This window comes from Syngnathus acus, chromosome 6, assembly GCF_901709675.1.
Source record: "Syngnathus acus chromosome 6, fSynAcu1.2, whole genome shotgun sequence".
Classification (NCBI taxonomy): domain Eukaryota; kingdom Metazoa; phylum Chordata; class Actinopteri; order Syngnathiformes; family Syngnathidae; genus Syngnathus; species Syngnathus acus.
The window spans coordinates 3,113,561-3,127,333 of record NC_051092.1 but is presented as its reverse complement, the minus strand read 5'-3'; the positions used below and the strand labels follow the sequence as shown (position 1 = coordinate 3,127,333).

The window sequence follows — 13,773 nt, the reverse complement described above, 5'->3', positions numbered from 1 at the left end:
GAGTGAGTCATTGCGGACAACTATAGGTGTGAAAGTGAATGTCAACGTTCACAATGGATTACACTCCAGTATCATTAAGGGGAAAGTGTTACGCAAACGCATGCACTCAGCACGCCGCTTCCGTCCCGCCGGAACGAAACAACTCTCTTTTATAGTTTGCTCTTGTTTTTCTTCTCCTCCTACTCGTTGAACAAGGGTGGCCCATGTGAGCCGCTGAGGTCCAGACGAGGGGGCCAGCCAAATGAAAGAGTGCTTGTGAGCCGTGAGACGGAGCCTGGAGAAAGAAAAAAAGAGACATGAACACCCAGATCAAGTGGGGAAAAAGAGAAGAAAGGAAGTGATGGGTGAAAAGCAGGGTTGGAGCCATGATGTCACCGGCGCCCAATCGGAAGTGGCGACCATGGTGCGTTTAAGGCCGTCAGCTGTCCGGCTGCATCCACATCAAGCTCCCTTCTCCTGCTTTTTTCCTCGCCAGCGTTTTGACCGCTCGTCCCAAAGACGTCAGCTTATAGCCACGTAGACTTCATTTTGCTCATCTGGCTTCCATCGCTGGGCGTTGATAGCTGCTTCAGCTATGTAAATACCCCGTGTGACATCATCGCCAAAATGTGACACAATGCAAGGCAAGCCACAAATGAAACAAACGGAGTGAGAAACACTAAGCAGCGCTGTGAAGCCTTTGAAATAAGATACCGCATGCGCCTGACGTCTACGTTTTTGCCATTTTCTTCTTCTATCGTCTTATTGTTAACTTTTCCATGCCTAAATGATTTTCAAACGAAATTATTTGAGTCTATTGTCTCCATGGTTTGTGCTCTGTCTGCACTAAGTGACGTAAAATGTTACGCATTGGCCCAAATATGCAAGTTCACTGATGGCGGCGTAACATTTCGTAAGCTGGACCGCACAGACTTCAACCAGCTGTCATATTTGGCACCGTCATTGGCCAATTACTAATAAGTTACGATCCCCGACGTCATACTCCGTTCTGACTTTTTACTGGAATCGAGCCTTCGTGTTGACTAAGCCTTTTTTTTTTTCTCTCGGTAAAACTAAACTCCAGGCATGTAAAGAATTAGGGAAAGCAGATTATTGTGCAAGACTGACAGGCGGTTTACAACGAAATGAGAATGTCCTTGGAGCTTCGAATGTTCATTCCAATGTCAACGAGACCTCCAGCCTACAAGCTTTAAACTGCCTACAATGATTGACCACTGGCAGAACAAGGTTGCTGTTTTTCTCAAAGAAAGACAAACTGCCGACGGGTTCCCCCCCGTTGCTGGATCGATACCTTGTCTTTCTCTCGTTTCCGTGTGGGGGCGATGTCTTATCACTTGAAAGGACAAATAACGGCGCTTCGACTTCAGCTCATCAAGCACACTTGTCTTGGTTGCTTTATGGATATGGATGGAAGTGGCTCATACGGATGTGCAGAACTGAGGTGCTGAGGCGAGATGCAGGTGCTCCGGAGGGATGTTTTATCGCCGCACTCTGCCTCCATGCACCAGCAAATCCACCTGCTGTCTCCTGAAAGAAGTGCTTAAGATGTACAAAGACTGCAGTGGATGCCATCAGTGATCAGTTTGAGCCAGTTTTTTTTTTCTGGGGGGGGGAACAGCACAAAACATTAAGTGCAAGGAGATTTTTGTACACTCTTTTTCTTTTTTTTTACAACTATGAAGTCACTCCAAATTTTAATATTATTGAGTTATTTTTGTCTAGCATGTCTTTCCAAGTCTGCAAAAATTATTAACCATAGTACAATAATAAGACCCACTTTAAGTGCAACTAAGATAAATCTGCCATCTAGTGGTGAATTGTGATATTACTCAAATCTAGTGCATCCCCAAATTTTTTTTTTTCATTTTTTTTTTTGCCTGCATTTGATTAAATGTGTATTAAATGTTCATCAGCATTTTTTAGATTTGACCTAATACACTAATTTAGTCCTCACATTGGTCCACCCAATTTGTGGTGCTCTGGATAGCGTGCTTGTCCACTTACAGGTGCGTCCACACCCAGCCAGGTGGCTGCAATAAAAGATCTGGCCGTTCGCTTAGCGTACAACGTACTCGATTGAAAGCGCCATCTTTTCTGATGGTCCTCATGGCTGCATAATTAGAGTGTGATTCACCAAAGGCCTTGACACGCTCTAAGTGGTGCAGATAGCAAAGCGGCCAAGCTCCAGTTTTGCACCCCATTCAGCTCCAACCAGGCTCAAGTGCTTGCCAGGAAACACTGTGTATTTAATGAAGCAAATCTGGGAAGTCAGGTATTTTTAGACGCGAGAAGGAAACACCTCCAAATGTGTGGAAAAGAAAACAGTTCACCATCAAGGTGCTTCGCTCATGCCCGACCGGGATTTAGTGACCAGAAGTAATGGAACACCAGAGTAGTACAGTAAAAATAGAAAAGATTTTTTTAGAGTTGGTTTTAAGAACAAGCGCATTTGGATGAAGGAATATTTTTTTATTTGGAATCAAACAAAAGGTACTAGCTTACAAGTTGTATATTAGATCCAGATGTAAATACCTGGAACTAACAGCTTAACTGTTGATCTCCTGCCTATATGATTTTTTTTTAGCTTCAGTCTACAGGAAAATAAATCAGCCACACTGTTCCAACTCTTTGATAGGGGAGTGCATCGTGAATTTGGAAGTTGGTCGACATAAATAACCAGATCGCTCGCAAAAGCAATATTAAAGAAGTTGATTTCTAGATGTGCTTGTAAAAGTCATGTAGACTATTTAAAGACGCAGAGAGATTTTTCAAACTGAGGGTTGTCCGATGTACGGTGGCCGTTTGCCAGTCTCTCCGTGACTGTTGCGCGGTTTCTGTCGAGGAAACGAGTCGTCACTTCTGGACATTTGTGCCAAGTCAGACCTTCAGGGATTCACAAGTGCAGCTAGAGAGAGACAGAAGATTATTTTTAGGATTTAAATTGAATGCAAACCTTGCTGGAAGATATATCGCAGTCCTGTTTGTCAAAGTTGATTTTTAAAATAAAGCTGCGCGACTTTACCGAATACCTGTATCGGGTTAGCGTGTGCAATCAAAAGCAAGCAGCTGCACAGCGGGCCCTGGCCGTAGGGGACCGATTTGACTAGCATGTGTGTATGTTGTTGTGACTGAAGGGGGGAAATGCCACGCATGCCTGCACACACAGCACCAGCACATAGTTGGGTGAAAAACACATTGCTGGTCTTTATTGGGCAGGCGAGTGGAAGAGACCCCCGGCCGCACTGAGACCAGGCGGGAACACCTCAGGAAATCACATCATGATACGTTACAAAAGTGTTTCGCAACTTTGATTGGGCCATGGCCTAGTTTTGGTGCTCGAAACTTCCGTCCGATCATATATACGTTTTTTTTTAGATATTTGTCTGAAAAAAATTGTGATAACAGGATCAACGATTAATCGCAGATAAATGATTAATCACAATGAATCACGATGAATCACGACGAATCACGATGAATCACGATGAATCACGATGAATCACAATGAATCACAGATAGACAATTAATCTAAAAATATATAGAATGAATATAATAACTTATTTTTGGCCAATTTGACAGTAAACTTGTATGTCAAGGTCCTGTTTTATATCTTGAACTTCTTGAGTATAATTGGATCATTTCCTGCAGCACGTCTTTTGATCTCTCTCTCGCACTACACAGCACACGCTGTTGTTGTTGCGATGAGGTGAGAAGATCACTTCAAGATGGCCTCAGGCGATCTCGAAACACGAGCCGGGAATGCGCCATTGAACCATCAACTCTGATGTGGTTTCACTTTGGCTCAGAACAGAGGAAGCATCCTCTTCCCTGGCTGTCTGCTCTGATGTGGTTTTAAACAAGTGCAACGGGGGCCATCCCAGCCGGGAGGGCTCCCGGGGAGGATTGGGTTGCCGGATAAGGATGTGGCCTGATGAAGAAAAAAAAGATAGGCCGGCCGCCGCCGTCTGCCACTGCATCCCACTCCCATTTGTCTGCTACCAGTAAGTTGAGACCCTCCAGCTCCAGCAAGCGGGAGAGAGACTCAATGTTGTTTTTGTTTTCCTTACTTGGTTTTTCTTTACTCTCTCGCTGAAATCTGTGGAAAAGCCGTGCTTAATCGCCATGGTTACACCACCCGCCACCCCCCCTCTCCTCTCCTGCACTCGCTCTACCCCTACCAGGGTTGTTTACCACGTCTGCGCCAGACTCAATAACATGTCAGTCATTGGGATTAGACCCCGCCCCCGCCTGCTTTGAGCTCCCGCCCTCGTTCTCCGCCCCCACAACGCCGCCACTCCCCCTTCCAGTCTGGTCATTGTAAATAATGAATCATTTCCCAACTGTCTGTCACCTGCTGAGCTTTTTCTCCATTTGAGGGGGGATTTTCATGAGTAGACGAGTATAATAAGCATTGGGTGAAAGACTATGTTATTATTAAACAGTCGTTTAAATCGGAAGAAAATAATGACAATGTTAGCTAGCGCAACAAAATCAAGTTGTTTTTATTTTAGTTTCAGGATACAATAAATGAAAGATGAAAAGTAGTCCGATTTTTTTTTGCATCGTTTTTGGAATCTAACACACGGAATTTTGTGAAGTTGTCAAAATCTAAAGACTGTTAAGTTGATTGAAGTCGACAAACTGCCTTTGATATTAATTCATGGTTTGTTTGCCTTCATTCAACCCGAAATTAAAGCGTGACTGGGTTGAACTATAAAAAGAATGTGCATATGGTCTCTCTTTATTGTGGATTTTGGTCTGTAATGTATCCCCCAAGGATTTCTTGTTCTTTGAAATGCTTCCTGACTTGTGATGGTTGTTTTCAATTGCTTGTATTGCCGGCACAAGTTGTTCTTGTTTCTGTGTTGTTGGAGTAAAACCGGGAATTAACATTCTCTGCAGTGCGGAACATTCTGCAGATTCTTCACATTGTCCGCTGTTTGGGTGATGCCTTTAGATTTAAAAATAACAAAAATCAAACAACGCTTTGACGACTCTTGCCCCTCTTCTTCCTCCTGCTCTCCTTTTTAACGGCAGAAAAGGAACACTGTGCTCCCTCATCTTGTTTACCGAAAAGGACTCGTTTGACGCTCGTTTTGCGGCGCTGCGGCGAGCAGCAGGTGCAGGCCGGCCTCTGACCCTGACTGTTTTCTGCAGGGGGGGGGGGGGGGGGGGGATTGTATAACGCCGTATTAGGGGAATAACTTTGAAAACATTTGATGCTCAAGAGTCTCGTAAAAGCTTCGGCACACACCCTACTGTGTAAATAAATATGTAGCGTGTCATTATGCAGTATTTACTGTAGTACTTGAGTGTTTCGTTAAGGGCCGTGGCCTCATGGCCTCTGCACTGGCGGAGCTATAATATTTTTTTTTTCCAAGAAAACCCCAAAAAGTCTTCAAAAAATGCTGATGAAGATTAATTCTATGCTTCCTACAGGATGGTAAAAAATTAGATAAATTGACAAATAATTAAAAGTCAAACAAATATTTAGCCTGGTGAGGTGAGGAGGGGGGGGGGGGGGGGAGTGCCCCTGCTGGTCTCCTTGTATCTCCGCCAGTGTTCATGAGTTTTTTCATGAGCTGGAGTCCTCTTGGCCCACCTTGACTGATTAGTTAGCGTATGAGCAAGACATCGGATCTGTTGTAGTGTCTTAATTAAATCAAAAATAGATATAAATAAGACAAAATATTTAAAAAAAAAATAAAAAATTGTAAATGTTGCAGGTTTGTTTGTCATTTTGTACAAATTATTATTCGGGTCCAGCCGTCCACCAAACTAATTATGCTTGCTATCCCATCCCTGTCAAATCAAAAATCCACTTATATGGTCATGAAAGGGAAGCATGTCACCTTGTGTGACACGGGACGTCCCTCTCCTTTGGAGCATTGGAAAAGCCACAGTGTGGTGGCCATGTCCAGTGCGGAAATAGGGCCCGCGTTGGCACGTCCATAAATAGACGATTGTATCCTTGACACTGCAGCTTGTTTGGTGACACTAAAAGCGGGTAGACTTATATGGATTTAGGGCTTGCGCTCATTGTTCCGCTTTTCTTCTGCTGTGACTATTTGGAATTTCTATCACCTGAGGAATCTACAAAGATGATTCAGCTGTAAAAAAAAAAAAAAAAATGCCAGCAAAGGAAGCTATTACAGCTTGCCTTGGCTGCCCTCTGTTGGTTACATTCCAAGAAATTGGAAAAGAAAATGGAAGCTGCTTTAAACAGACTATTTTTAAATCAAAGCTCAGCTGACAACCAGTAGGCCCGAATGATAAAATCTACAAATTCCTGAAAAAAAAAAGGCAATCCACCATCTTGTCTTCAGTCCCATTCTGCTATGTTTGCTTCTTCAGTACATGAGAAGATGTGCCAACTCGCGGCTCACCATGAAATCGCATCAGTTCACTATGCCCTGAGCATCTGACAGTTCCTGAAGAACAAAGCCCCCACCACCCCCATTCCCTGTACTGTGAGGCCAAAGTGAATTTGTCACATTTGGGAATCGGCGGCATCGCATTACACGGTGAAGCCGCACAGATGTTTTGTAAAGCCACATGAAATATTCATCTGGCGATTAGCTCGGCAGCCCACTCTCATTTCAAAATGAGGAAGTTCATTTCCTCCTTGCCATGTGACTAAACACGACATATTTTTCCCATATTTTTTTAATGTTTGTGTTACTATGCCAACTAGGGGGCGGAGCTAAAATAAGGCAATTTATGACACAAGCCAAAAGCATGGATTTTCGTCGTAATTGTAGGATTGACGGTACAATTTCACTGTTGCAACCTTCAAAGAAAAATAATGTTCTAATTCGCTTTGATTGTAGTTTAAAAATTGGAAAAATGTCGGCTTTTACAAGCAGTGTAAAAAAGGGGCTTACTACATAATGTGCTGTGTGTGTATTTCCCTCTACCCTTTCACCAGGAGGCATTTATTCAGCTTTATTGACCCTGTGGAGAAATTTGTCTTGGAGTAATAACCCAAGACTATAAAGATACATACAAGAACACAAACTACTCCCAAGGGTGGGCTTACATGGTTGCATTTGCGCCAAAGACATCTCAACTCTTGCCTCACCCTGATGCTTGTTTTTAGCTGATCCCCACAGGCTAGTTGTTGGTGGAAATAATTTATGTATGAATCATATTTTATTTCTCATATTTTATGACATTTTTGATCATTTAAATGCTGGTATGAAGATGATCATTATTATCCCCAGTATTGCTATAAAACAACTCTCATGGAAGTGGCACAATTTCAAACAATTGGCAAATTATTAACGCTTCTTCAAATATCTTAAAATATATTTAAAATGCAAAAAATATTAGCCAAAAACAAACAGATTAAAATTACCAACACATTGGAAAAAAACAATAGAAACAGACAATGACAGATAACCTTGGGAAAAACATTATACACTAAAATATGATATAAAAAAACATAATATAAATATATATATTTTTAACAAATATTTAGAAAAATAAACCTAAATGTGACTTTATAGATTTTATATAATAGTACTATACATTTATGTATAAAATAAAAATATAAATATGCAATATATATATATAAAATTGTAGAATAGACAAAAATTAATAATCAGGCAGAAATATGAAAATGCATATAAATACAGATGTACTATTATATAAAACATCCCTGAAGTCCACCATGACATGCATCTAACATCTTCTTGACCGCATCACAACCGCATTCTGTTGCTTGGCCATTACGGCGCCTTGCAACATCCAAATCAAGGCTGACAATTTTACATCTTGTTCCAAGGGCCTTGAGCAAACGGAATAAAGCGTTGCTATTGATAACGCCCCGCTACGCTACTCACAACAAACAAATGAGAAGCTTCTATTATTCATGACGCCTCGCGGCTCTATTTGAAACACACACGGTCATTGATTATTTTTTTTTTTTCCCTTCCGTGGGAACATGATTGTGTTATTTACAATCGAGTGCAACGTCACTGATGTTTTTTGCCGACACACTTTTTTTTCTTCCTCCTCACTTTCAAAGCGCTGACAAAAAATTCCAATGCAACACGTGGATTGTGTTTTGATTTCTTTCTGTCATCTCCTCCAGTGTGTCCCGGCCATTGCAAGCACGCGTGTACCGACAAGGGCGAGTGTTGCCACAGCCAGTGCTTGGGCAGCTGCACGGAAGCCAACAGCGACACGGCGTGCTCCGCTTGCCTCCACTACTACCACGAGGGTCGCTGCGTGCCCGACTGCCCGCCCGACACGTACAAGTTCGAGGGCTGGCGTTGCATCACCATGGACTTGTGCTCCCAAGTGCACCTGCCCAGCGATGTTCACTTTGTCATCCACGAGGGCGAATGCATGCCTGATTGCCCCTCGGGTTTCGCACGCAACGAGAGCAACCGGTAAGGACGTTTGGACAATGTGTGCTCCTTGAAATCCAAAGGCCCGAAAAAAAAATATTTTGGTTGTTGGGCAGTCCTCAGGCTAAAAGACAAAAATTAGCATTCAAGCTCGGCATGAATCATCAAACTAATTTTGTGAATTTTATCACCAAAATCAACTCCAAATTTGAATATTATTGAGCTACTCTGTATGTCGTTCCAAATTCTCCACTGAATTTCTTCTCCTTTTTATTTTCTTACCAGGATGATGTGCAGCGCTTGTAACGGCTTATGCGATAAGATCTGCTCCACCTCCGTCATCGACTCGGTAAACGCCGCTCAGTCTTTGAAGGACTGCACCGTCATCGCCGGCAATCTGGACATCAACATCCGCCACGGAAGTGAGTGACATGCACATGTCAACCAAGGCCAAATTGTGTCCTCATCTGGTGCACTTTTGAGTTAAAAACAAAAATATCATTTCACTTTACCACTTTTGTACCATATTTTATGAGTATAACTCATCTTTTATGGTAAAACACAAAACTGCCTAATTGGGGCAGAACTGCAGCAGAAGTCCACCATTTGTTGTCCTAATATGGCTTTCATGTGTGTGTGTGTTTGTGTATCCGCGGTCCTCAGATAACATAGCGTCTGAGCTGGAGAGCTTCATGGGCCTGATCCAGACGGTGACGGGCTACGTGAGGATTCGTCACTCCCACACACTTGGATCGCTGTCCTTTCTCAAGAGTCTGCGTTACATCAACGGGGAGGAGCTCATGGACAAGTAGGGCCTCTGTGTGTGTGTGTGTGTGTGTGTGTGTGTGTGTGTGTGTGTGTGTGTGTGTGGGGACAGTGAAGGGGATAAAATGTTGCTGGCCATCAAGTTGTTGTCGAGTGGGTGTTAGTGTGAATAAAGTTCAGTAAAGTTCAAGAGGTCACATTGACAGCTATTGTTGTTATTCAAATTTTCATTTTTAGGTCCTGGAAAAAAGTGTGTTAAGGTTACTGCCTGACAATTATTTCTTAATAATGAGTCAATTTAAAATATAAGCATCTCACTTAGTGTTCATTTTTATTATTTGTGCTGAATTTTGGGGATTAAATTAGTGATAGAAGAATTATCGGTGCCGATATTTGGCATTACCGGCATCTTATTGGTCGGGCCAGCAATACGTCCGCACAGATAAGTGACTTGAAAATGTTCAGTCGGCTCGGCAACGGGTTATCACGACTCGCTTAAGATACGAGAATAAAAGCGTTGTTTTTTTTTTGAGGTTGGTGATCAACGGGGTCATGGGAAAGTGCGTTGTCCCCTTCACGTCGACCCTCCCTGGGTCGAGTTTCACTCCACGGAAGGCTGTTGAGGATGGCAGGCATTCTCTTCATTCCGCGGCTCTTGTGCTGTCGTACATTCCACGCGCTGATGACTGGAGTGAAGACATGGTCGTATCATGTCCATTCCCATGCAAACGTATCATTATAGTCCAATTTTATAGAGTGGATTTACTTGAAAAACTCCATTTTGTGGCCAAGTCCCGTTTAACTCATTCAGTGCCGTTGACGATTATAGACGTCAAAGATTGGGTTGGTACTGAATGAGTTACTTTATGTCTGTTATCAGGTTATATTCCTTCTCCGCCATCAACAACCAGCACCTCCACAGCTTGTGGGACTGGACCCAGCACAACCTGACCATCCGTGCCGGGCGCCTCTTCTTCCGCCTGAACCCCAAACTCTGCACGTCCGAGATCCACACCATGTGGGACAAAACCGGCGTCAGCGAAAAACCCGAGGAGGGCGACTTCCGCAACAACGGCGAAAGAGCCAGCTGTGAGTTTTCGGGTATCCGCGGCAAGGAGATTCAACGTCTCATCGTCCTCTGTGAACGTTTCAGGTGAAAGTCACGTCCTGAAGATCTTATCCAACAGCACGTCCAGCGACACCATCCGTCTGACGTGGGAACGCTACCAGCCGCGGGATTACAAAGGCCTTATCAGCTTCATGGTCTACTACAAGGAGGCGTAAGTGCTCCGAAAGACGGCTCATTATGCTATACGCGACACTGTCATTACGTATAAATAGCTCAACATTGAGGCTTGATGAAGGGTTTTCCATACAAAAGCCTATTCTATGTTGGGACATTTGTTGACGCTTGCTTTGCATAACTATGCCCATTTCAATGCCATCTGGCAACCAAAGAAAAAACAAAAAACACACCATCGGTTGATTTTTTTTGTTCTAATTTCAGAATGGTTGCCACCATTTTTGCACCATCGCTGTTTATTTTCTTACTTCTCGGCCGTGATTACTGCTCAGAATTGTGCCGGGAAGTTTGGAATGTTTTTTTTTTTCCCTCTTGCTTTGACAGTGACAGCAAATACACATTTGTAAATAATGAGCTAAAAAACAAAACAAAACGGTCTTTCAAGTCGGACAATGTCTGCAGACATACCCTAGAATTAGTTTTATTTTGGAAGCGACAAATGAGCAGATGTCATCCGAGGCCATGTTTTTTTTTTCTTTCCCTCGCCAGCCCTTCTCAGAACATCACCGAGTTCGACGGTCAGGATGGTTGCGGCTCCAACAGCTGGCACACGGTGGACGTGGATCTTCCTCGGGATAATAATACCGACCCCAAAGTTGGAATTCACCACCTCAAACCTTGGACCCAGTATGCCATTTTCGTCAAGGCCATCACCCTTCGGGTGGAGGACAAACACATTCCCGGCGCGAAGAGTGACATCATATACATCCGTACACGCCCATCGCGTAAGTCCCATTAGCATCCCACATGCTAATAGCAACGTTAACACCGCAAAAGGTTATCGAGGATTTTACTCCATGCAGTGCCGACTGTGCCCAAGGAAGCCCGTGCCTACGCCAATTCCTCCACCAAGCTGCTGGTCAAGTGGTCGCCGCCTCTCTTTCCCAACGGCAACCTGACCTACTATCTGGTTCGCTGGCAGCAGCAGCCAGAAGACCGCGAGCTCTACCTGCACAACTATTGTTCCAAAGGTCAGGCTGGTTCGATTACATTTTGTTAAATTCGGCTGCACAAATTTGAGAAAAGCTATGAAAAAAAATATTGTAAAAAAAATAAATAAATAAATAAATAAAAAGATTATAAAAAAATATTGTAAAAAAAAAATATTTTTAAGAATTATATTGTGTTGTGTATTCAAACAACCTAATACAAAGTTACTTTTGCATCCCCGGTCCGCTTTAACATTCTTTGTTCTTAATGGCCCTTCTTTTGGAAGAAGTGTGCCGAAAAAAGCCACAAAAAGCAAAACTTGGCTAGAAGGAATCTTTTGATATCCAATGCAAACTAGCGAAGCTTTTCAGACATATTTTCCCTGAAAGTTCCAGTGGAATTCCAAATTCTATGGCCTTAGGGACATTTTGACTTGAGGTTCGCTGTTTCAAGATTTACTAGGACTGTCTGGGGATTTGAAGTCAGTCTCAATATTCTGATCCAACTCGAAAAGATTGAAAAAAAAATGTCACTTTTCCTCATCCAAACCAGAGCTGAAGATCCCAATCCGGATTCCGGCGATGGGATTTTCCGACATGGAGGAGATCACCAAGCCCACCAAGTCGGACCTGTCGGGGCCCAAGAAGGGTCCTTGCTGCGTTTGTCCCAAAACTCCTGAGGAGAAGGACCGGGAAAAAGATGACCGTGTCTTTTTTAAGCGCTTTGAGAACTTCCTTCACAATGCCATCTTTCTGCAGAGGTAACGGTTACAGTCTGGCGAGGGGGGGGCGGGGCTTATTTTAAGACATTCTGAGCAGGTTCCAAAAGACCTCTCTAGCTTCCTTTTAGTTGCCATGACAACAGATGGTGCATTTGGGGGGGGGGTGCTACCCAAACAAAAGCGGCGATTAAGCATTCTGAAGACGCTCGCTCGTCAGGCCGCTATAGTCGTCTTTGTTCTCCCGGCGACATCTGTGTTGTGTTAACTTCGCCGGTGGTGGCTGCGGATCTTTGCCGCCGTTTTCGCTCTCCTGCTCTCTCTTCGCCAAGATGTGGACACACAATACAGGTGTCTCTGCAAATGGCTTCGATCCATCACAGCCTCGATGCACTTGTCGGTTAATCCGATGAGCACTCAGTAGGTAGCTTATAAATCCATAACGAAAGCCGTGCCGCCACGCCGCCAAAGATCATTCATCCAAGTTTTTTTTTTCTTCTCTCCCCCGACGTTTATGTGGAGTTGGATCAATGTGGCTTTCGAAGAAGGAATGATAAAACGTGGCTTCTTGGTGTAACTGAACTCATATCCTCCACCCCTGGATGGGTGTTTTTTTAAGCTAACGTGCTAGCCGCTGTATGGCTTTTCATTTATCAAATGTCATTGAAAAGAAGTTTAATGGAGCCTGATGGTTTTGTTAAACAACTCTAAGGGCGGATTTATCTCATCTGTATCCGAGTTCATTGTAATCATCTACAACCATCCATCTCGTCTCTCGGGTCAGCTTCGTGCGTCTGTCAGTTGGCCGCAAATCTTTTTTTCCCCCCAGTCGGGGCTAAGACGTTGCCAAGAAATGTACATCTGGATCGTAAAAGAATGAGGAAAGAGCCCCATCGTGACGTCGAGTGAACTCGACAACACAAAGTAGCAGACAAAGATGTTAGCCGTGCGTAGCTAAGGCCCAGCGCTAATAACGTGTTCCCTGCTCGGCGGAAGGTGCCGAAACGGCTTTCCTCCTAACGATTCCATGACGTAAAGGTTGCTCTTTTTTTAGCGGGCCGGGGTCACAACCGCGGCTGTAGTAAGTCACTTAGCCGTGAGGTCAGGTGGCAGTCAGCTGACGACTCACGATAACGGACACTATTAAAGGGGATCATCGTCCCTCTGCTCGGACTCCATTACAGTCACGCATTTCAATGCTTCATTGGCGTGTTATATTTGTAGTGACGTTCTCTGGATTGTATCATACCAGTTATAACTGCCGGGGAGGAATGTTAGCGTGTGTATGAGAGTGTCCGCTCCCAGGCATCAATCGTCCTCTTGTCTCTTCAAAGACGGACCGTGTTGCACTTGACTCGCAGTCTTGTTACTATTCCCAATTTAAAATCTCCAGCGCGGTGGGTTAGTGGTTCGCGCGTCTGGCTTGCATTTTAATTGTTGAAAGGGCCATCACTTGGCTTTTCGTAATTTGCCGTTGCACACATTTTTTCGAGGTTACATACACATTCAAAATAATGATCATTTGTCCACTTCATCTGTTTATCACAAGAGCGGATTAAAAATAGCATGAATTTCTTATCCAAGTGTTTGGTAATGACCATGTGTCAAATTTGTCATTGTTGTTGGGATCTGTGGAGCTTTTTCCAAACGGTCATAAATACTTGCTTGATTTCTTTGAACAAGTCATTTGAGCCAACTGGCCTGCG

The 13,773-nt window shown here is 43.7% G+C and overlaps 1 protein-coding gene across 1 annotated transcript in view; it reads left to right on the top strand.

Moving 5' to 3' along the window:
* Nucleotides 1-13,773, top strand: part of igf1ra (insulin-like growth factor 1a receptor) — a 48,769-nt gene that overhangs the window by 26,845 nt on the left and 8,151 nt on the right. The window contains exons 3-10 of the mRNA XM_037254347.1: nucleotides 8,093-8,393; nucleotides 8,637-8,773; nucleotides 9,015-9,159; nucleotides 9,997-10,205; nucleotides 10,270-10,396; nucleotides 10,909-11,144; nucleotides 11,223-11,390; nucleotides 11,902-12,109. Coding sequence (XP_037110242.1) covers nucleotides 8,093-8,393; nucleotides 8,637-8,773; nucleotides 9,015-9,159; nucleotides 9,997-10,205; nucleotides 10,270-10,396; nucleotides 10,909-11,144; nucleotides 11,223-11,390; nucleotides 11,902-12,109 — 1,531 coding nt within the window. The remainder of the gene's footprint in view (nucleotides 1-8,092; nucleotides 8,394-8,636; nucleotides 8,774-9,014; nucleotides 9,160-9,996; nucleotides 10,206-10,269; nucleotides 10,397-10,908; nucleotides 11,145-11,222; nucleotides 11,391-11,901; nucleotides 12,110-13,773) is intronic.